At 41.2% G+C, this 23469-nt stretch overlaps 1 protein-coding gene across 7 annotated transcripts in view; it reads left to right on the top strand.

Moving 5' to 3' along the window:
• The window catches only part of TPST1 (tyrosylprotein sulfotransferase 1), a 78018-nt gene extending 55111 nt beyond the window's left edge, over nt 1–22907 (top strand). For 2 of the 7 annotated variants that reach the window (XM_083174039.1, XM_083174040.1), the window contains exons 4-7: nt 10401–10451; nt 11596–11626; nt 20476–20515; nt 21773–22907. In XM_083174039.1, coding sequence (XP_083030165.1) covers nt 10401–10451; nt 11596–11625 — 81 coding nt within the window. In that variant the 3' untranslated portion in view covers nt 11626; nt 20476–20515; nt 21773–22907. Of the gene's footprint in view, nt 1–10400; nt 10452–11595; nt 11627–20475; nt 20546–21772 lie in introns of all 7 variants that reach the window. The other 5 variants (XR_014470455.1, XR_014470456.1, XM_083174041.1 and 2 more) reach the window with 5 other exon arrangements.
• The last annotated feature ends 562 nt before the right edge of the window (nt 22908–23469 follow it).

Here is a 23469-nt window from a genome sequence, read left to right as displayed (position 1 = left end):
ATTTGGGCCGATTGGTCGATTTAAAATTGGACCAAATTGCCTCAGTGTATGGGCACCTTTATTATTTATTATTTCCATTGCTTATTTCAGCGGTTATCAAACTGTGGGTCCTGACCCCAGAGTGGTTCCCGTCCACCTCAGCTTGGGGTCACAACTCCATGTTGCTGACCATCAGACTAATTTGTTTGGTGGGGTGGGGGGGAGGGAGGGAGGGAGAGAGAGATGGAAGACAATTTATTTATACCCCTTTTACACCAAAATCCCTGGTCGGACCCTGGTCTTTGAACACGGAAGTTTCCAGGGTCGGACCCTGCTTCATACCCCATTTACACAGCACTTCAACCTGGGTCAGACCTGGGTCTGCACCATTTACACTGAACCTGGGTCAGCCCTGCTTTTCCCTATGGATGACATTAAAAATTTCAATTTTAGGACTGATAAACTGCCAGCCAACCTTCCCTCAATGATTTAAATGAAAATTAAAAGACATGAAAAGTTAGCATTGAAAAATGTTGGTTGGTTTATTTAGCAAAATATTTTTTCAAAAAGTTATATTCAGTGATGAAGCGCACATAGCGGTATAAAAGTGCAGCATCACCCATGTGCTCCCCCCAGTCCTCTGCTCCTGCAGCAGCAGTCAGTTGGTCGACCTAAAGATGGTCAACAGTCATTAGGTCGTCATACTGCAAGGTCCACATGGGACAAGGTCAACAGGTCATTAGGTTGACACAAGCATTAGCTCGGCATAGGATTTTTCACTGTTTAATGAGCCGACATATACTGACAGACGGTATTTCATGCCCTAATATCCACTAGGGCAGTGATGGCTAACCTTAACAGGTTGTGGCAGGTCCACCTGTGGAGTGCCAGGAAGCAGCCTGTGTGCACTGTCCGCACGGGTTGCTGTCTTCTGCTGCTGCAATGCACTGTGGAACGCATGGCACTGACTTACGGAAAGGCGTCCCGTGCTTTTGGTATCCTTTCAGCACTAGCCAGATGTCCCGACCTGGGTTGGGACCATTTACACCGCTCACGACCCAGGTCCGACCAGTGTTCAACCCTGGTCAGGACCTGGGTAGGAGACCAGTGTCAATGGACCTGGGTTGGTCCCATTTACACCAACACTGACCTGGGTCCGACCTGGGTTTTTCGTTGGTGTAAAAGGGGTATTAGTAAACACACTCTGCTTTTCTCTTCTATCCCCTTTTCCATCCCCTCATTACCCACTGCCTCAGTCACAAGAGCAGTCACTTCACTTCACTGACCACACATGTGGCGGCCATTCTGTGGTAACTTGCTGGGATTCTGTAATAATTTTTATTGTCTGGCGGGATCCCATACAAAATAGTTTGAGAACGCCTGTCTTAATTTATTCTGGCTTATTAGCATGCTGCAAAAAAACCATAAACCATGGTTGGCTATATCCTTTACAAGATCAGCTCTTCTTACATGTGGTAGATAAACTTTGTGCACCAAGCTGTTTAAGATATTCTGGCTCACTTCCAGTGAAGTGTGATTGCTGCATACCTGGCCGTTCTAATAGATTAAATAGTGTTGTAAGACAATGCAAAGATCTATACAGCCTTTGCTGAAAGAGTTTAATAAGCAGGACGTTGTATAATTGGCAGAAATGTTCATAAGAAATCAGAATTTAAAAAAAAATAGTTTTAAAAAGAAAAGTTAAGTGCATTTGATCACTTTTTTTATAGACATAAGTAAAGTTCGTTACTATTTGTATGCTGTTTAAAATGAATCCTAAATATCACATTGTAAAAGTGAGGTACTGCAACCAGACTGTTGCATGCCACCATGTGACAGTATATTAATGATCTCCCTGCAGTTATCAAACAGTGGTTCTCGTTAATCTAGAATGGCTTGAATCTAAAGCATATGGTACCCATTCCTAACTCTCCCCATAATGCCTGGCCCTAACCATGCCAGTACCGCCTAACCTTTGGCATTCTGAAAAGTGACATTTTACATGTTGACATTATACGGATATCAACATGTTGATCCTGAAGTATCAACACAATGAGGAGTATTCAATGTTTTTTGAGAGTCTGGCTCACCGCTCACTGTTCTGTGTCCCTGTGATCTCGCTGAGGCGCTCGGCACTTTTTCTCATCTCATTTCTGACTTCCTCAGTATTCAACGTGTGGCCAGCTCGCCGGCCCCTTTTGCGAACTTAGCATAATTATGCGAGTTCAAATGGGAGTGCTGTAACTGGAGAGATCTGTTTTCTCCTGCTCTCCACATGAGCTGGTCAGACTGGGATATTCCTGAGCAGGGTGTTCATCTCAGCAGCGTGTTCCTCGCATTTGTGGATTTTTTTACAAAGGTTTAGAAAGGTTAATGTTTTGTTCAGTATTTATTTTACAACAAATGGGTGTGACTATTTTAATTGGGTTTGTGCAGACGGGTGTATTTTGTTCTGTTTGGCCTTTATCCTTATGTTGTGCTTTTGCCATTGTTTCTTTGCCCTGTGTTTTTATTTAATTTATTTTATAATTGTTAGCGTGTTTAAAAGCCTGTTTGGGGGTTAGGTGAGGAAGAAGAGAGGAAGCATGGGAAATTACTAGGAGCATTCCAAAATGATTTCTTATTGGTTACCATTAAAATAACCTATTAAATTCCAAATCAATTAATAGAGTAGTACAGCATTATGGCACTTGCAATAAATACATTACAGTACATATTTTTAATTTTTTAAAACAAACAAAAAAAAAAAGGACAAATTTAACAAAGATAAGCATATAGTTCACCTAAAAAAGATGCCGAGGGAAAAACGGAGAACCTCTCCAAAAAAGAAAAACTTACAGGAATCGCTATTTGTGCATTGAATAGACTTTTTGAGAGACACACTGAAATCCCCATTGAACAAACACAGCGAACAACGGGGAGAAGCGCTGGGCGAACACAGTTTGCTTCGCAAGAGATTTTCTGTGAAGTAACAGAGTTGAATACAGTGAGGTACAAAATATGTGAGAGAAGTTCTCTACTCTCAAAAAAACCTGCATACTCGCCATTATAAATAACGAAATAGGAGCATTGAATACATGCCTATGAATCACAATGTAGTCCATGTTGACCATGTGACCAGATCTCCAATGTAAGCTACGTCACTAAAATACTGCTCTAAAGAGAAGAACATCTTGCATATTGGAAATTTATAGACAATTGGGTTTACACATTCTGCAGGGTGTCAGAACATATAGAGCATACTTCAATTTTGTGTGGCTAAACCCGGTACTAATGGGCACAAACTCTTGGCATGTATGCCCAAGTATGGGGGAATTGGATTTCTCCAATGCGCACCCACAAAACAGTATGAATTTTCCCATCTTTTAAAAATGTTTTATTGTGCAGGTTAGGGGCTTTCATGAATATTGGAGCCAATTGATGACTGGCTATAAGGACAGTTTGTAATATAAGATTGACTGCTGTTGGGACTTAGATGACGAAGTATTGATGTACCATTAATGAGCTAAACTGAAAAGAATAATTCTACAATAAAACATAAAATGTTTTATGTGGAATTTTATGTATTAAACATCACTTGTACTGAGCTAACTGAGAAGTCTTCTGCTGCCATTGGAGACTGTGCTCCTAACTTCAGCTGGCCACGAATCTATAGATTTATGGTGTGATCTGGGTGGTTGGAACAAAAACCTGGTAACGGATGACCATTTCCTTTGAAATGCTGATAAACTGACACAACCTGCCATTAAGATACTACCAGGTTTTTGTTCCTACCAGCCAGCTCTGACAATAATTCTTTATGGCTATGCTTACCCTTAGTGATCTGGCATAGTGATCTAACTGCCAGGGAAGGCTGTGCTACTAGCAGTAGCATATTGATGTTGGACCTGCATGAGAGAAAAAAGCATTAGTGTGTGTGTATGTATGTGTGTATGTATGTGTGTGTGTGTGTATGTATGTGTATATATATATACACACACACACTACATACACACACACACACACACACACGGGCTGCGGCACTCCACGGTCTATCAGAAAAAGGCACAGGTACACAGCGAGTGGCCGACGTTTCGGAACTTTAATCAGTCTTCTAGGCAAATGAACCCTCACCGGCCCGCTATATATATATATATATATATATATATATATATATATATATATATATATATATATATATATATATATATATATATATATATATATATATATATATATATATATATATATATATATATATATATATATATATATATATATATATATATATATATATATATAATATATAATCACCCCCAGATATTATGGGCATTCAGTAACTTAACCACTTATCCTTTTAGTAACATTTGCACATACAAGATGGTTTCAAATATTTAGTGACTATGTTAAAGATTTACTTCTGTAGCTTGGTCTTCACAAATATAATTGCTTTCACACATCACAATCATTGCAGGGGTTGTGATGTCTCTGCACCGCCTATTCTTGTTACTTGACAGATTCAGCTGAAGTGCTGCATTTCTACTTTGATCATAGCTTCTGGCAATGTAATGGTTAAAAAGCCCTGTGTTTTCATTATAACTGGGGCTTATTTAGATGATATATTAAGATACGAGCTGAGTCTTGGGAGTCAATCAAAGAAAGTTTCATTTTTAATAAAATATAAACACTTTTAAAGCCATCACGAGCAAATACAGATGGAGCATGCTAGCTAGGGTGCTCTTAGACATTATAATGGACATGGTGAAGTATTCTTTTTCATTTTCCCAGCAGGAGCGTGACTGGGGATGTGAGTCATTACTAGGAAATCATATAAATGTCCTTTCTTGCCTGGTCACATACATAAATGGTTGATATAAAAATACAGTTTTGCATATCTAAAAGTGATCATTATATAGTAGTACCATCCACATTCACTGCTTGTTGCTACAGGGTATGAAAGTGTTACTATTGGGAGCAAGGCCCGGTATTTTATATAGTGATTTGGATTGCGTATTTTGCCAATGGAAACTTAAACCATTAAGCTCTGACAGTACAACATTTGTTGCATTGTGTGTTCCATAGTGAAATAATCACAAAATAGGTTGTGACAATGGACACTGTTGTCAATTTAGTAGATACTTACAATTTGTTCAGTCATAAAACTGCTTTCCTGAAACACATCTAGTAATATCCCTCAAACCACAATTTATCTAATTATGTATACATCCCACTTCCTGAGGCTTAGCACTTCCAGGCTGAGGAAGCCTCGTAGCACATTCTATACGTGCAGCTGTATGTTAACTGCCGCAAGAACCATTACACTGTTTTCTGAGGGCTTTTCCTATGGTTTGTTCCAAACTGGAATCTGTCTGGAAAATTCTTTTAAAAGACCCCTTTATAAGAAGAACAGGCAAAATGATTCTGACTCCAACCTTTTCCCTTTTTTTAAATGAATGCCTACAAATTCCTAAAAACATCAAAGCATGTTGTTCTACTTCACCTCATTGACAGATGATCCATGGAATGACTTTTACAGCTGTGCAGAAGTGGGTGCAATAAACTGCATCTTGTGGTACTAGAAAGTCCAAAAGCAATATAGTCTTCTGAAGGGATCCTGCATCACAGACTATTTGATCTTCTAAAATGAGCTCTATTGCAAGAACCCTACAGATAAACAATTATTATAGATATAATTTCTATATGGCTCACATAGGCTAAAAGTTTCTTATTGAGAAATTTCAGAAAAAATTATATAAAGTTAAGTAAATTGTGTTTTGTGTCTTCCTTCGGTTTAGTTATGTGGTGAGGGATAGGATTTGCTTCTGTTTATCCACATATTTTATTATTGGCAGCCAGCAGCATTGGTTTTGCCTATTACACTGACCATACATAAACCAAGATACCCATGCAAGTGTTCCAAGGCCCCCTAGGGTGCCACGGAACACAGAATGGGAACCACTATACATTAATTTATTATTTATTTATTAACAGTTTCTTATATAGCGCACACAGATTCCGCAGCGCTTTACAGAGCATAGTTATCATCAAAAACACATAACAAATTACAGTACAAGACAGTTTAGGACAAGTACATGGTTAATATGGATAGTTGCACCAGGGGACAGGACACTGAAGCAATTATCAGGGTGGCAGAGGTTTATATATTCTAAGAAAGGCACATAAGGAGAGAGGGCCCTGCTCGTGAGAGCTTATTGCATTGAGGCTTATTTACAGCCACTGTCTGTGGCTGCTGGCTCCACGCTGAAAGGACTCCCGCATGCCCAATGGAGCCAGCTGGAGGATAGACATAATGCATCAGCACTAGGCTGATGCACTGTTGCAATGACTGGGATTGCCGGAAGAGGGAGATGAAAACTCCCCCACTACTCGTTGTTGCTGCTATAGCGGCATGACCAGTGACACTATAGTACTTTTAATATTGGGTTACGTAATTTAACCATTTTAGTAATATCGGGCTAAATGTACTTAAGTGGCATGGGTTGTGCCACTATTGGGGTGTAAATCAATGTTGGGCGATATTCCGACAGACATTTTCACCCTCATGCTGATTCGATTTATTTTATTTTTTGGTTTAAAGTCGAGTCTGCATTGTCAAAACCATCCACCGGATTGTGTAATCCACTGGCATTTTCAACTATTGGTGACTGTTTCAACCTGTCTGAATCTATTCCGACAGTCGGAAAAACGGACCTGCCAATAATTAAGACAAATGTCAATTTGGCCTAATCTAGTCAGGAATGGACAATACCCCCAGCTCTTCCTGTTTTTCCTCTTTATGTAACACACATCACTACAGTAATGAATCAGGGAGTAAAAGTATGAAAACTGGTGCGCTGATACCACTTCCCCCATAACCACTAATAATGCATCTACCCCATGGGCAACCTAAAATGTTGAAGTTCTGCCAAATAATTTCTGACAAGACAGCCACTAATAAAGATTCATAATGGAAAACTATATTTTTTGTATGTTCATGCCTGAAGACTGCAGTACAGATATTTTGGTACTTCTATGTTAGTTGGGCGCCCACTATAGTAAGTACGCTCATACCCCCACTATCCATGTCGGCATGGAGTTGATTCTATATAGTGTGGCGAGCGCAGCAAACCACCGAGCCCGAAGCGTGGTGAGCATTGCGAGCCCCGTGGAAAACTAAGCAATTAGCTTAGTGGGCGCCCAACTAACCTATAAGTACCAATATTTCTATATCTCTCACCCACCTTGAGAGATATCAGCTTCTATTGAGGGATTGTCAAAAATAAGTTCTGACCTTTGACAGTTCTGTCCCACCACATACAGAAAGCCTTGAAGTGGTGTATGTGCCGGGTTTCTTTTACATAATTTTAGCTATGCTCCTGTAAAAGTGCTTTGTTTTCTGCCTGCCAAGTTCTACAGAATGTCTCCAGGCCACATCAGCTTGGTTGCCGCCAATTCATCTATTCATCACACTGAAGGTAATCCAATTTATCTTCTGCTGTCTGGGAGGCAGGTGTTACCTAGATTATGTACTTTACTGTAGCGCTGTCATTTATCACTACCAGGGGGCCAATGTGGCTTATTGTCAGCTACAGTATTTTATATTTGTCTCCTAAAATCTGCAACTTATTTGTCTGTATCATAATGCAAATCCATTCCCATACAAAAAAATAAATGTTGACCTGAAAATGTTTTACGATTGTTTCTTCAGTGATCAAACTTTAAGTAATTACTGTACTTAAGGAATGTCCCGCTACTTAGCTTAGTAGCTGGTTCAGTGGTTCCCAAACTTTCTTGAATTAGAGCACCCTAGAATGACAGCAATTTTTTTCATCAGACACCTAGGATAAAAGTTTTTCACTTATAAATGTTAAATATAAGATTGCATTTAAGTAAATTGTACCTACATATCATCCCTAAGCGGCATACACACTTTGAGATGTGTGCTAAGCGATCTAGGGTAGGTGATTTCCCTTGAACTTCCTGGTGTCTAGAATGCCCTATACACACACAGCGATAAGTGGTCTGCGCACTTGCTAGGTGATCTAACTAGATTTTTCCAGCGTGCACACAAGACCATAGCTGGCTATAGTGACTCGCAGGACAGCGCATCACCATCGCTATTAGTTGTACACAGAGCAATTTGTGCTTAATTTCTAAGCGATCTAGACAGATACACAATGGTTGGCAGTGATATTTGTCCTTGGCATTCTGGTAATTGTGTGGCATCATTGAAGAGGTGGTTTAAGGTTAGCCTCTGGTACCTCTTCTAGCAGTACTCCAAGCATACAAAGTAGGACATTGCCAAGTTTTATCTTTGTCTGGCATGCCCTAGATGTTTGGAAAAGGCAATCTTCCAAGTTTCTCTGTTTTGCTATACTTTTCCTGCTTATTATTCTTATTCACATCCATTAGAGAGTAATGAGCTTTCATACATTATTATACAAAGTCTCCAAACAAGCAGTTCTTTATCTTGTGCAGTTTCCCAGTTCTGTTTTTCCTGCTGTGCCCTTTCCAGGTCCCTTGTACACTGTAGAGTCAACACAGCCAGGGAAGAATCATCGCCTGCATGTAGGCAGCATTTCTGGAGGCATCTAAGTTCTGATGTACTGCTTTAATGCTATAAATGCCATTCCACACATTATATGAGGGATGGTTAAGTAGTCCTCAAGAGCTACTAAAATTGCACGTTTTCTAGACCACCTAGCAGGTGAATTAATTACTTACTGACACCTTTCAAAAGATCCACAGGTGGAGCTTATTGCTTCACTTGTGATTCTGTGAGGAGACCTGGACAACATTAACTGTTGGTACAGTATCTCTCAGGACTGGAGTTGATTACACCTGCATTATGCCATAGCTTAAACCAGTGGTTCTCAAACTGTGGGTCCTGATCCCATAGTGGGTACCTACTATCTCAGTATGGGGTTGCAACTCCATGTCTCTGACTTTCAGGCTGATGACTTCTCTAATCTCAGTGATCCAAGAATTCTGAAATATCTGTTGAATTGTATTTTACTTTAGACTCCTCGCATCATTTTTGGCTTCACTGCCATGCATGTGCTGTCTACAGACTGGCGGCTTTTCTGTGTTAACTCTCTGGGTCCTATAATAATTTTTATTGTCTGACTGGGTCCGAGAGCACAATAGTTTGAGAGCGCTTGGCTTAAATCATATGTACCCAGGGCTAAATTCCACAAAAGACGACATCTCCTTTAATCGTAAGAATGTTTTCAGAAAATAGAATTTGACGAAAGCGCCCAACACTCTTGTGAGGCTAACCCCACCAAAACAACTTTTTTTGTTCTATTAATCAAGGTGAAGGAATTTCGCTGTCTTGCTATGATATGAAGCAAAGTTTCTAGGCATTTTCAAAGCAAAGGGAATCGTTCTGATTGTAAGTCAGAGAATACTGTTCGTAAAATGATCCAGAATGTTTAGGAAACAAGCTGTGTCTCTTAGCCGAGTAAAATGATACCTTAATGGCAGTTATCCAGTCCTTGAACTAAGATGTGTCTTTTGCTGATGAATTGCCACATTGTTTGCTGGCATTCCTAAAAACTTTTCAAAGGATGGGTATTTGATCACTTTACTGTAGTTCTTCATTGTGCTTTTTATTGGCTGAATAAAAATGACACATATATATGTGTTTGTGTGTGTACATACAGTATATCTCCACAATAAAGGAATGCATTCGTAGTGTTCATGATATTTAAAGACTATATATTTATTGTGTGTGTGTGTGTTTTCATAACTATTACATCGGCACCTTTTCTACTACTTGTATAAAAATGTCTAAACCCCGTTTTTTCCCAGTTGTATGACTATTAGGAGGCCATTATATATACATATTCATTATTAAGCTTCACATTTTAGAGAATCGTTTATTACATGTATACATGTTATGCAGAAGAAACTTTAAAGTGCAAGCCTATATTTTTGTGTAATGTGTGTTTTTTTTGTCAGGACACAGATAATACCCCTTTCACAATGCAGCTCTGCCGGGTTTTTTAGCCTTTTTAAATGGGTAGAGCTGCAGTGTGAAAGCTCGTTTAACCGTTTAACAAATACCGGTATTTGTTAAACATATAAAAAGCAGTTTTCTACCCGTTTTAGAGCCCTTTTTTTGGCATTGTGAACGGCTCTATTTCTATGGCTTGAAACGTGTCCCTTGGGGGTTAAACAGGTTAAACACCTGCAATGTGAAAGGTCTTAAGGCTCAGACCCATTGTAAAGTCCCGTTTAAGAATACCAGGTCTTTACCCGTTTTTGCAGTTTGAAAGCAGCATAATATAACTGATCCTTGTCTCAGCCACATGGCTGAAAATACATGTACTGCACTTGGCTCAGTAGTAGCTCATTAAAGCATTAGATGTAACTGAGTGTTGGTTTACCTCATACAGATTGTCCTCAGTAATTGTATATACAATCTTTTTGCCTTTTAGGTCTTTAAAGGGGAATTTCAACTTCCGGATTTTCTGAAGGATATGCCTCAGGTAGAATATATTATTCCATGTGTTGTATTATGAGCAAACACTGTGTTAGCAAAGGAATAATTTGGCATTATTATATTTACTCCCTAGATGTAATGTGCAAATTAGTCTTATTGAATTTTAATTCTGCCTCATGGTTAAAATAAAAACACACACGCATTTCAGGCACCTCTCTCAGGAGGATTCAGTCCTCTCCCTCCTCTCCAGCTCAGGCTATTTATCTCACTAAGCCGATTATAAACATATTGCTTCCATCACAGCACTCTTCATGTTTAATGTATCCTATAAGTTTAAGCACTTTTCATAAACTATCATCTAAAATATCACCGGGTCTATTGACAGATTATCTCATTTACATTTAGGAGATTGCATAAAAAGATGACCATTAAGATTGCACTTTTTAGTAAATATACTACATTTAGTTGAAGGTTTTTTTTCCTTTTGCTACCTGTATTGTAATGATGAAGAGACCTTCTCTTGCACATCCAGCCGCTACAGGTCCATAACTATAAATGCATGTGACATATTGTGCCCTGGCCACTGTGCTCCTGTGAAACCTCCTAGGGACATTACAAGTTATCAACTTCCAGCATAGAAGTGTTCTATGACAGGATGGTGCTCTTCCAGGTGTCACATAAGCTAGAGGCGGGTGTAACAGTTTGTTAAATCCCCTCCTCATCCTACTTAGTACTAAAAAGGTGTAACTAATAAAGTGACTAATGAGTATATAACGTTCTATATATGCAATATGAAATTCCTTTATACTATATAATTTGTAGTTTAAATATGGGCAATTCTTTCTTCTAATGGACTATTAAAGCGTATAGTAGTGCACACATTTTATAGTTGCTCTTTAAATGATCTGTTTGAGGGTTTACATATTCCATATCATGCACTACTCCTATAACTGGCTTAGGAGATGGACAGAACTACGCTGTATGAAAATAGCCCTTTTCAGGCAAGTGTAACACACAATGAAAACCCTAGCAGATCTAAGATGCTGCAGCAGCTGCCCTGTGCTCTATTGTGTGATTCGCCCTTGATACATTTCTATGCTATTTATCTGTAGGTGTTCTTGAAGAGCTCTTACTGGAATTTTTCCACATTATTAAAGTATTAAGAGCCAATATGATTTTTTGTGTTCTAGCCAAAGAAGACACTGGAAGAAAATTCATGAGGCAAGATGATGTCTGCATGGACTATTGCAGTTATTTGGTTTTGGGGCTGTAATATACTTAAATCTCAAAGTCGTGTTTTATTGTTCTAGTCAGCCTACCATAGTGACTTCTGATGGTCTTGCATGTTTTTTATATTTCCATTTTTGATTAGGGAAAATGTGCCATATTGGCTCTATAATGCTTTATTCAGGAGATACTGTCTATGCTATAGAGTATATGGTGTTAGCGTAACACCTGACCTTTTCCTTGCTTTCATATGACTAGTACAGATACTGTTTTAAAGTTTCTGTAATGTTTCTATCGATACACTGCTGACTGCAGGCAGTTAGCAACCTATGGATGAAGGGCCATGGTATATGGTCTGAGGAGAATTTTAGCATTGCATCTCCTCACTGCTGCTTGCCAATGCTTGGGGGCATTCTGTATTTAAGTGCTCAACTAAGTGTGGCAAAGAAAAATACACAGTAGATTACACCCAGAAGATTTTCAATTATGCTCTAGCATTTGCTCATGTTTCAGTTAACGTCTGATCTTACAAAAGCACTTCAGCCATATGGCAGAGAGCTATTTGTACAAATTTCTCTGTGAAGACTCTTGTGGTCTGTATAAAAGAGTTTCTATGGCAGCTGTCTGAATACAGGGAAGTGTAGGACCAGTTTCCTCTGTTCGCTTATGACTCAAACTCTGTATCTGCTAATATCCGCACAAAGAAAACTGACTTTAGTATTCAATTGCCGACGTTTATGGATGGTTTTTAGTATTTTTTTTCACCAATGCAGTTTCACTTTAAGTAGAGACTGTCTAGACGAAAATGAAAAAAAAAAAAAAGCAGCGCATGGCTGCAATAAAAAAAAAAAAAAACACATGGCTCGACGAATAATTTGACGATCCACATGTTTCAACCATGCCATGATTTTTGGACTAGTTGAAAAATCTGCACTTTAATGGCATGGATCAAATGTAAGTTCAACCTTTTGAAAACGATAAAGTGCCTTTTTTCCGACTAGTTTAGAAAACCGGCACTTATTGAAATACCCCCATCTGATAAGTTCCACAGTTGACACAATTCTAAAAATAGTATAAAATTGCACTTATTGTAGGCAATCATACATATAACACAACGAAAAAACTTTGCAGTATCTTGATGATTAAGAATTGTAAAGGACTGGTAGAGGCCAGCGATGTACAGTTCCAAAATATCCTCATACCTGGAAGGAAGCCTACCCTGAATATATCATGCTGTGCATGCAGTCATTGTAGGTCACTCACCCATTCTCTGAGGTTAATTATACGGTACTTGTTTCAAGGCAGTAGTTACGTAGTCCGCATAGAGTCCCTGTCCGAATCAGCGTAGTGTTCCCGCGGCCAGCGTAGTCAGCATTCCTGTAAGAATCAGTGTACCACAGCGCGGCTGGCCCGGACCTTAAGTAGTTAGCTTAGTCAATCTAGCGTCCCTTTCAGAATCAGCGTAGTGTTCCCGTGGCCAGCCTAGTCAGCATCCCTGTCAGAATCGGCGTACCGCAGCGTGGCTAGCCGGAGCTTATGTAGTTAGCATAGTCAGTCAGCATTCTGTACCCTCTAATTTCATTGTCAGTTATGGTTGCCAAAGCATTAACCATCTTTAACCTGCTGCAGACGGGGGAGAAGTCAGTGGAGTTTTTTCAACGCCGACACTTGCTGCCAGAGACACAGACCTGTGTCAACGGGCATCCCATGAGGCTTAATGTAAAGGAGCAGATGTGGCACTGCCATATAAAAAGCTGTGGCAAGAAGGTCAGTGTCTGGTCCGCAGAATGGTTTTGCAGATTTCACCTGACATTTATGACCCTTCTTCGCTTCATATTTTATTGAGCAAAGGAGCTGAGCAGCATTAAATTTTGTGAGCGCCACCTCATGATTTCCCCCAAAACACTGATTTATAACAACCTTATGCAAGAGGCGCATACCCTCGATTTGATGTCGCCGGATTGGTGGGCCTGGCAAAATTGTTGAGGTGGATGAAAGTTTTATTTGTACAGCGAAAAAATCATGTTGGGCGCGTCCTGCCTCAGCAGTGGCTCATTGGTGGCATATCCCGTGAGTGATATTAATGTTTCGTAACACCAGTGGCCAGCCATGACGCCAGCCCCCTGATGTCCGCCACCCAGACGCATATTGAACTGGATATGTTGGTGTGCGTACAACACACAACAACTTGAGCAGGGGGGGTACCATCATGCGCTTGTCAACTGAACCACCGCTACAATTTCGTGGACCCAGACACTGGGGTTCATACCCAAAACATTGAAAGTCTCTGGGTCTCATGCAAGTGGAGAAACAAGAGACAGAGGGGCACTGCGCATCCATACCTACCTTCCTTATTTGGCGCAAAACCCTTGGTGCAGAGAACGCTTTCCTGCGCATTTTACATGCACTAACTCTGGTCCCAACGGCCGACAAATCATCCGACACAAATGTTGACTCAGCTGCGTCAACATCAGCGTCATTTGAAGAGAATGCAGAAAGTGAAGAATGACTGTTTTTGGACTTGTTATTTGATATTGAACATTGTTCATTGTTTTTTTTTTTCTTTATTGTTCACTAAAATCCAGTTGCCAGTTGTCATTGATGTTTCAGATGTATGATATGCCAGGTGTGGATGTTTTCTTTAAACACTGCCACTATCCACTCAGCACGAAGCGTGGCAAGCTGACGCGTTAAGCGGCCTCCCGACCTGTTCATACCCCCACTATCCAGGCCGACGTGGAGTTGATTTTATAAAGCATGGCGAGTGGACGCAGAATACACCAAGTAATGTCGCCAACGTGGTGTTAACGTGTATTTTATGAAAAACCGGTGGATAATGCAGTTGTTACACTATATTCGTTACCTTATAAAGCATACACTTGGTTACCCCTAACAACGGCAAGTTGCCTCTAGTGATGTTAGCAAATGCCCAGCTCAGAGTTCTAAAGGCTTCTCCTTCACAGACAATGGGAACACCAAATTTGCATATGACTAGAAGCCTCTGATTCTGTTGTAAGGTGACCGTAGCAGATTTTAACCCTTATACTGCTGTATGGGAAATGAAGGTCCACACTTAATACACTGTGTAATTATTGCAGCCAATCACATTATAAACATACTATCAGTGGCATCAGCGACTGTATCTCTCAATGAGAGTTTATGCAATGTATGTCCCGTTATGACCTTAGGCCAGTTATTGATACACAAACCTTAACAATTTATAGGCGCTTGATTATGATCAACACTGACCCTGCACAAAAGACACTGATACTCCTAGTAATTTTGTAATGAATACACACCGATTTGGATTAAGATCACGGATCCAACCCCATGTGATTTATACGTTTTTATTGTCCAAAGTGGACACAAAAGATTAACAGAATATATATATAAACTATGAACCTATAACATACAGTTTATACATGAACAGAAACGTGGTGTTAACGTGTATTTTATGAAAAACCGGTGGATAATGCAGTTGTTACACTATATTCGTTACCTTATAAAGCATACACTTGGTTACCCCTAACAACGGCAAGTTGCCTCTAGTGATGTTAGCAAATGCCCAGCTCAGAGTTCTAAAGGCTTCTCCTTCACAGACAATGGGAACACCAAATTTGCATATGACTAGAAGCCTCTGATTCTGTTGTAAGGTGACCGTAGCAGATTTTAACCCTTATACTGCTGTATGGGAAATGAAGGTCCACACTTAATACACTGTGTAATTATTGCAGCCAATCACATTATAAACATACTATCAGTGGCATCAGCGACTGTATCTCTCAATGAGAGTTTATGCAATGTATGTCCCGTTATGACCTTAGGCCAGTTATTGATACACAAACCTTAACAATTTATAGGCGCTTGATTATGATCAACACTGACCCTGCACAAAAGACACTGATACTCCTAGTAATTTTGTAATGAATACACACCGATTTGGATTAAGATCACGGATCCAACCCCATGTGATTTATACGTTTTTATTGTCCAAAGTGGACACAAAAGATTAACAGAATATATATATAAACTATGAACCTATAACATACAGTTTATACATGAACAGAAACAGAGTTACATAGATTAGGAATGCAGATTTGGCTGACATATACAACTGGCACAAGTAAGGAAATATATCAATTACAGTCAAAAGGAGCTGACACCATAAGCGGACAGGGATTTTCCGAGGCCTCTGGAATTGTGCTCTGAAATAGGATCGGAGAGCCCACTTGTGATCTAGCACCAAACTATATACCAAAAAGGGGAGTGGGGACAGGCTGGGATATTATTGGATGCAGAAAGTTGACTGGGAATCTCTTCATTTGGTCCTCCACATCATGGTATAGTGAATTGTTTCACACCCCCCCCCCCTCCCTGTAGCTGTTGACGGCAATTGTAACAAGTTAAATAATACAACATTGGGGGTTTAATCAGTGAGCTTCACACAAACAGAGAAAACAAAAGGGAACATATCTTAAAGAATTTACCATTAATGTTTAATGTCCGACCTTGGTAGTTACGTTTAAGCTAATAAGACGCAAATGGCGTAATGGAATTGCGCAGAGGACGGTCGTAATACCTTAATGGCGTAGAGATGCAATTTCGTTTTCCACAGTGGATAGTGGGGGTATGAACAGGTCAGGAGGACGTGTAACGCGCCACCTTGCGGGGCTCGCTGTGCTCGCCACACTTCAGGCTGGCATGGATAGTGGGGGTTTGAAAAGGAGGCATTTGCCAGTATGTAACATGGAGCACTGGCAAATGCGTCCTTTATTGTGCATGAGATACACTTGCACCAGAACCCCCCTTTGTGCATGAGACGCACGTGCTACCGAACCTCTAACCCAGTCTACTTGAAGCGGACTAGGCAGGGTTGCCGTACCTTGCCGCAAGAATTACTGAGTCGCACAAGCATCTGAGACGCTTGTACGTCTCAGGCAGATGAAGCGTCTATCGGCTGACGCCCGCATGATTGCCGCTCCACCGGCTTCCGCCAGCGCAGGGGATCTGGCAGTTACCGGTGCTGTGTGAGAGGCACTTACTAGGCTTGCCAGGGACACCGGGGACATAGCTGCAGCTCGCGGGGACAGTACGGTAACTACGCTGCCTGACGGGGACACTATGCTAACTACGCAGGGCTGCCTCGGGGACACCACGCTGACTATGCTAGGCAGCCGTTGGGCTATGCTGACAACGTAGCTTAGGCGGCTGCCCTGAAACTACACAAGTACCAATTATACTATTATATATAAATGAAATAATCCATTATGCAGAATAGCCATAAAGATGTAAATTTTACTGCATGTTGCTGTAGTATCCTTTTCAGCTTATTTTTCTTTTAGAGAAAATGTTTAAGAACAAATATTAACTTAGTCACAATTTTCATTGTAATTTTGCTCTTCAAAAATTAGTATTGAAGTCTGGATTGGTTTTACATTTGGTAGTTGCAGTTTCAGAATATTGGTAGTTTATAGCATATGATATCTTCTACATACTGTACTAATGACATGGTAATGGAAAAGTTGGCTAAAGGCCCCCATACACTATGCGATTTTGGGACGATTTCATCCGATTTCGGCACTTTGTGCCGATAATCGGGTGAAATCGGCCCAAAATCGTAGGTGTGTGATATCTGATCCGATGCGCGGTCCCGTGCGCATCGGACCGGATCAGGGAGGTCGGACGGTCTGTACATACGATCACGTCCGACCTCCCTGTATGCATATGCCTGCCACCTGACAGGCATATGCATGCAGACACCGGGGGAGCAGTGGGGCGGGCAGCGGGTCCCTGAGCGCCGGCGAGTGCTGCTGACTGACCTGGCCGGGCATTGTACTTACACATAGCAGCAGCGGGGACGGGCAGCGCAGTGGCGGCTATTATATTTTTAAAATACTTGTCAAATGACCGGCCACTCTCTGATTGGCTGAGAGCTCTCCGGCCAATCAGAGAGCGGCCGGTCATTTGACAAGTATTTTAAAAATCTAATAGCCACCACTACGCGTCCCGTCCCCGCTGCTGCTATGTGTAAGTACACTGCCCGGCCAGGTCAGCAACGCTCACCGCACCCGCCGCCCGCCCCCACCGCCGCTGCCCGCCCCCACCACCGCCGCCGCTGCCCGCCCCCACCACCGCTTCCCGCCCCCACCACTGCCGCCGCTGCCCGCCCCCACTACTGCCGCTGCCCGCCCCCACTACTCCTCACCGCCCTGCAGCTCCCTGGTTTTTTTTTTACATGGGATAAATCGTATGCGATTTATCCCATGTAAAAAATGGCACATCAAGTGCCAAATTGTATGTGAGCCTCCCGGGGAGCTGCCGGGCGGCTCGCAGGTAAATTGGGTCCGACTTGTCCCTAGGACAAGTCGGCCTAATGTATGGGGGCCTTAACAATATAATCCTTAAATTCAATTAAATATATAAAAAAGTGAATCATTATCTACTGTTTACTCACCCTGGGGAATAATGGGTCTGCAAAAACTAGTGTAATCATGATTCACCTTTTGAGTGTCATTATTATCAGATCTTTAACAGGCATTGTAAAGCAAGACAAAAATATGTGATTTTGGTTCAAGATTTCCCCTTTTCTACCACCCTCCAGTTTCAAGTCTGCCACTGAAACTGGAGAGTGGTAGGATAAGGGGAAATCTGAGGTAAAATTACTTACACAGTAAAGGTAATGGTAAGTGGAATATCATCCCATCACAAGTGGTAGAGGCTTATACAGTAGAGCAGTTTAAACATGCATGGGATAGACATAAGGATAGCCTTACAAAGAAATAAGGATCAAATAGGGGCGACATAACAACATGGTTATAAATGGGACAGATTAGAGAGGCAAAATAGTTATTTTTTACCACCAAATTCTATGTTTTTATGAACTGGAGTGCAGCTGCTTTACAAGTCGTGGTAACAGAGAAGACTATTCTCTACTTAAACCATCTTCGATGGCACCAAATCTTGTAGTTTTCAGCCACCCTGATACTTATCTCAGTGTCGTCTGCTGCAGCTATGTTCTGTACCTTGTATTCCACTGCAAGTCACTTTTTTTTTTTCCGGTTTGGTTATTTGCTTATTTTACTTATTTTGTATTAAGATACAGACTAAAATGAGCTAGAAACAGCACAGCAGACAATTAACCCCAGGTAGGAAAGAGGAATTACATGGATTTTGAAATGTACAGGGTGCTAGAATGAACAGTATTGGCCTGATTTAGACCCGCTCACTAGGCTTTGTTGGGTTGGGAAGCGCCGGCCCGACTAACGTCCCACCGCCCAAATCTGCCAAAAAGGAGAGGGGTGCTCACATGTGCCATCAGCTGCCTGCCCCACGCAGGCATCGGCCCGCCTACATTCCCAGGGGGAATGCCCATCACTTTGATGGCCCATACAATGCTGGGTGTTCACCTCCAGCTGCCCCTCCATCCCCTACCCGTGCGACTGCCTCAGCAAGTGTGATACTTGCTGAAGGCGTTTGCACAGGGAGTCTGCATATACGTGTATGCGCAGACCAACACCCCATTATCGGAACAGGGCGGAATTAGGCCCTTTTTTCTCTTGAATGGAAAATCCATCATTCAGAGTGTACCAAGCTTTATTTACTGCAGCTGAAAATGCTATTTGGTGCACATTTTTCTCTGTTGAATCGGGCCGTGAAATCCGGCCAACTTGTAGACATCCCATCTCCGGGCAGGGAGAAGATGCTGGCTGCCAGGCAGTGGGGGGATCCGGGAGAAGCGGATAACTTGGGGAAAAAAAAGATGACTATATATAGATGACTAGAAAGCCATTGAGAGAGATCTCAGCCAATCAATGGCTTTCTAGTCATCTGTATGGGCGTTTTTTTTTCCAAGTTATCTGCTTCTCCCGGCTCCCACCGCTGCCCGGCAGCCAGAGTCTTCTCCCTGCCCTGCTCCCACGCTGTCACTGGAATAGCTTCAAGTTCCTCCTGCCCGGCTCCCTATGCAGTCTACCCCTGCCTGGCTCTCTATTTGCCGGCTCCCCCTTCCTGCAGTTCCCCGGAGACTGCATATGATAAATCCATGCGATTTATCATATGCAAACCTTGGCACATCAAGTGCCTAATCGTGTGTCCCCCTCCCGGGGAGCTGCAGGGTGAAATCCAGGTCCGACTTGTCCTTAGGACAAGTCGGACTAATGTATAGGGGCCTTTAAACCCTTTATATGTGGAACACTGCATCATTAATAATAGCTGCTAACTTCCATACATCAGAACTATACAAAAAGGTTTTTGACACCAGGTCATAAAGACATACTGTAGGAAAAATGTACCTCTAAATGAACTTGTTAAGGCCCATACACACACTACGATGTCTTCTTAATGATGATGATCGACCCCATTATATATCACCTCCTGAACATCCCAGGACTTCGTTCAGGGTTGTTTAGGAGGTGAATCTTTTAACATAGTCTAGTGTTTATGCTGTAAATGACGGACGACTACCAACGATGCGCGTACCCGAGGGACGTTAATAACCACAGCCATTGTCCATGCATGCAGATCAATTTGGCTATGGTCATTAACATTGGTTTTTTTTATATAGAAAAGGCCCTGCATCGTTTGTGGTACTTTGTCATCCGTTGTGCACCAGTGATCACCTGCAATTCTGAGGTTGTTTATTTTCACTTCAAGGGTGAAAATGAGCGATGGTAGTTAACGATGTGACGACACATTGTTGTGTGTGTATGGACCTTTACTATTTGCCAAAAGTTCCATCTGCTTGTTTTTTTTTTCTCTTAATGCCATATCTTTATGTTTGTATGTAACAAATCAGCATGTTATCTGCCCTTAAAAGTCAACATTCTTTATTTATTTCTTCACAGACTGAAGCAGTGGAATAGCAAAACTTTTTTACCAGTCAAGGTAATAAATCCATTATGGATAAACTATTGTGTAAGTCCTCAATTCACACTAAACGACAATCATCATTTTTATATAGAGATAGGAGCCAAATCCAAATATATGTTCTTGGAAGAACAACATTTAGTCCTTACCGTAGTACAGTGGGTTAAATAAATGCAGGGGGGCCTGAAAGTGAAATCTTGGTAAAACTCTTAGATGAACTCTGCAAAATACTAGTGATATGTTCCATGCAGTGGATATGCTAAATTTGGGCTATAATCTCTCCCAGGTTAGGAGCCTCGGCTGCAATTTTCGTAGCGGTGTATGCCGATTCAACATTCACCACAGCTTGTACTGAGACTCCCTCCAGAGCTGTTGCAGCTGTCAGCCACTGTGCACACATAAGCTGTATTGACTCCTTGAGTCATGGTCGCATTGACGCCGTAACAGAGACACGAGAAATCTATGCGCTGATGCTGCTTAAGGCATGCCTGACCCCAGCTGTGGTTTAGCCATCACCCCGTTTGCATCCTAAAAATCTGTTGCTTCATATCAATGACTTGCAGATGTGAACTATGTCCACAATAGCAATTCACATAGCATGCAATTATGATTCAGGCCCATGGTTAGGAACTTTGCTAATAAGGGAACAGAGGAAAGGAAAACATACAGGTGTAGTAGTTTTTATTACACCTACAGTGTGTCTAATAAGCTTCTCACGCAAAATGTCCTGCGCAGCAGAGACAGCGCTGGCCCTGCTATGGGGATAGGGCATCGCCACCTGAAGCTCTAGAAGTTGATTGTGGAATATACCTATAAGTCAAACATTTACCCTGCATTTTGACCTGCTGTCATTTAGATAGCAGCTCCCATATGGACATGGGCCCCCAATCCATACAGTGATTTTTCAAAACCGAAAACAGCCACATTCTCAATGCTGAAAAAAGCCCCATTTTGATGCTAAAACACAGAGGTTCAATGTGACCTATCCTATGTGTGGTCACCCGACCATAGCCCTGCTTTAGTGAAAAATTGGGCTGCTTTCGGGCAAATGCTCTGGCTTATCAGGGTGAACTTGATAACCCCAGACGAACCCATTACCTGCAATCAGCGATCGTGGGTAATAGAATATCTTGCTCTGTGTTTTAGCACAATGCACTGTTAATCTAAAATAATCCCTGTGTACACCTATTAAGCATTGCCAGATAAAATGTTATTGGACTACTTATGTATTGTGACAACCCTGTTTAACACAGATTTCTTCTTGTCTCTGCACAGGTGTTGTCCTTTCTGTCTATGGAATGGGCCTGTGATGATTATTATAATTATGCTGCTAACAGACTGTGATGTGTATCTGTTGGCTGCTTCCTGACCATCTCAATGTCCGTACTGGTTAGCACATATCTCCACGACGGCACATGCTCACCACTAGGAGTAATGTCACTTTTGTGTGGCAGGAGACAGCTACCGTCTAGCAGTGGTGTAGTACTGTCTTTACCAGCTGTTTTTGTTTTTAAGTCAAAGAGGAATGAAAAAAAGAAAGAACTATTGAAATTGCTCTTTATCCAGACTATCTAATCACTTTGTGGCCTCTCAACATTGCAATGCTGTGACATCAATGTGTTTTTTTATGTTTGTCACTCTTTTTTTGTTTGGGAGGGGGTGGTTAAGCGATATAGGTTGCGTTATATTTCATCAGCACAGTATATATTAAATGTATATACCCTGCTTACAAGTAGTCTTTCACCAGCAGTCTAATATTCATACACAGATTTTAAGCTGTGGCCAGTACTTTAAACAATAGGGGTTTGGCAACCTAGAATACTAATGTATACATGTGACACTATACATTAATGCCAATAGTTATTAGAGTAGGAAAAGTACTTACTCTGTAACATGTTACATCTGAATACAGTGTACTCAGAGGCACATCATCACACTATATGCAGTGTGCCATGTGTTCTTAAGTCTATAAGACACCACCTTTTACTGTGTGTCATTGACTGATTACTTACATTACTGTTTAGCTGTCCACTAAACACGGTGGTTATCCAAGCGGATAGACACGCCTCCAGATGTCACAGTTGGAAGAGTCCCAAAGCATTCCTGCAACTGCTGTGCGGTGTCCTCTAACAAAGTTATGGGCATCTTAATAACATTTGTCACTAAACTTGGACAAGTTTTTAAATAAAAATTTTTTTTTATTTCAATATAAAATCAGAAATTCCTGGTATAGTATGGGCAGATGACTGGCTGAGAAGGCCTCCTAAATTTGCCTTGCTCACCAATTATTTCTCTGTGTGTAGAAATAAATAAAAGCTCTTTTTAATTATTTATGGGGGGTTTGAAAAACATGTACATTTACAATTGACTTTTTTGTATTTTATTTTTCAAAATAAAAGCTTTAAATGTGTATGTTTCCGGAGGATATATTAAGTGTATTTATTTACTATACATAGACAGTAACTTTAATCATATATTCAGTTTTAAAGTGTACCATTCACCTTAATGTTAAACCGATATCTGGACAAAAATATAACTTACATTTATTGGGGTAGATGTAGGGAGCCGCGCAGAAGTGTGAAGTACTTTATCACCGTCCAATCAGCTCCTGACTTAAGTTACAGGCTGGGTTTAAAAAGGGACAGTTTGGAGCGGATTGGTCTGTGATAAAGTACCACTCACTTGATCACTTCTCCTCCCACATCACTGCTTCATACATCTACCCCATTGTGTGGTACAGTCAGGGCTATTTTTCAGTAGGCTCCAGCAGGAACTGAGGCCCTTATTCTAGTTCACTCTTTCTGACAAAATATTTCTTAGATGGACAAAACCATGTGCACTGCAGGTGAGGCAGGTGTAAAACCCCACCCAAATCTAATTATCTCTGCACAAGTAACACCTGCCTCGCCTGCAGTGCACATGGTTTTGTCCATCTAAGAAATATTTTGTCAGAAAGAGTGAACTAGAATAAG

This window comes from Crinia signifera, chromosome 2 (assembly GCF_055691185.1).
Source record: "Crinia signifera chromosome 2, ASM5569118v1, whole genome shotgun sequence".
Classification (NCBI taxonomy): Eukaryota; Metazoa; Chordata; class Amphibia; order Anura; family Myobatrachidae; genus Crinia; species Crinia signifera.
This window is presented reverse-complemented; position numbering and strand designations above follow the sequence as displayed.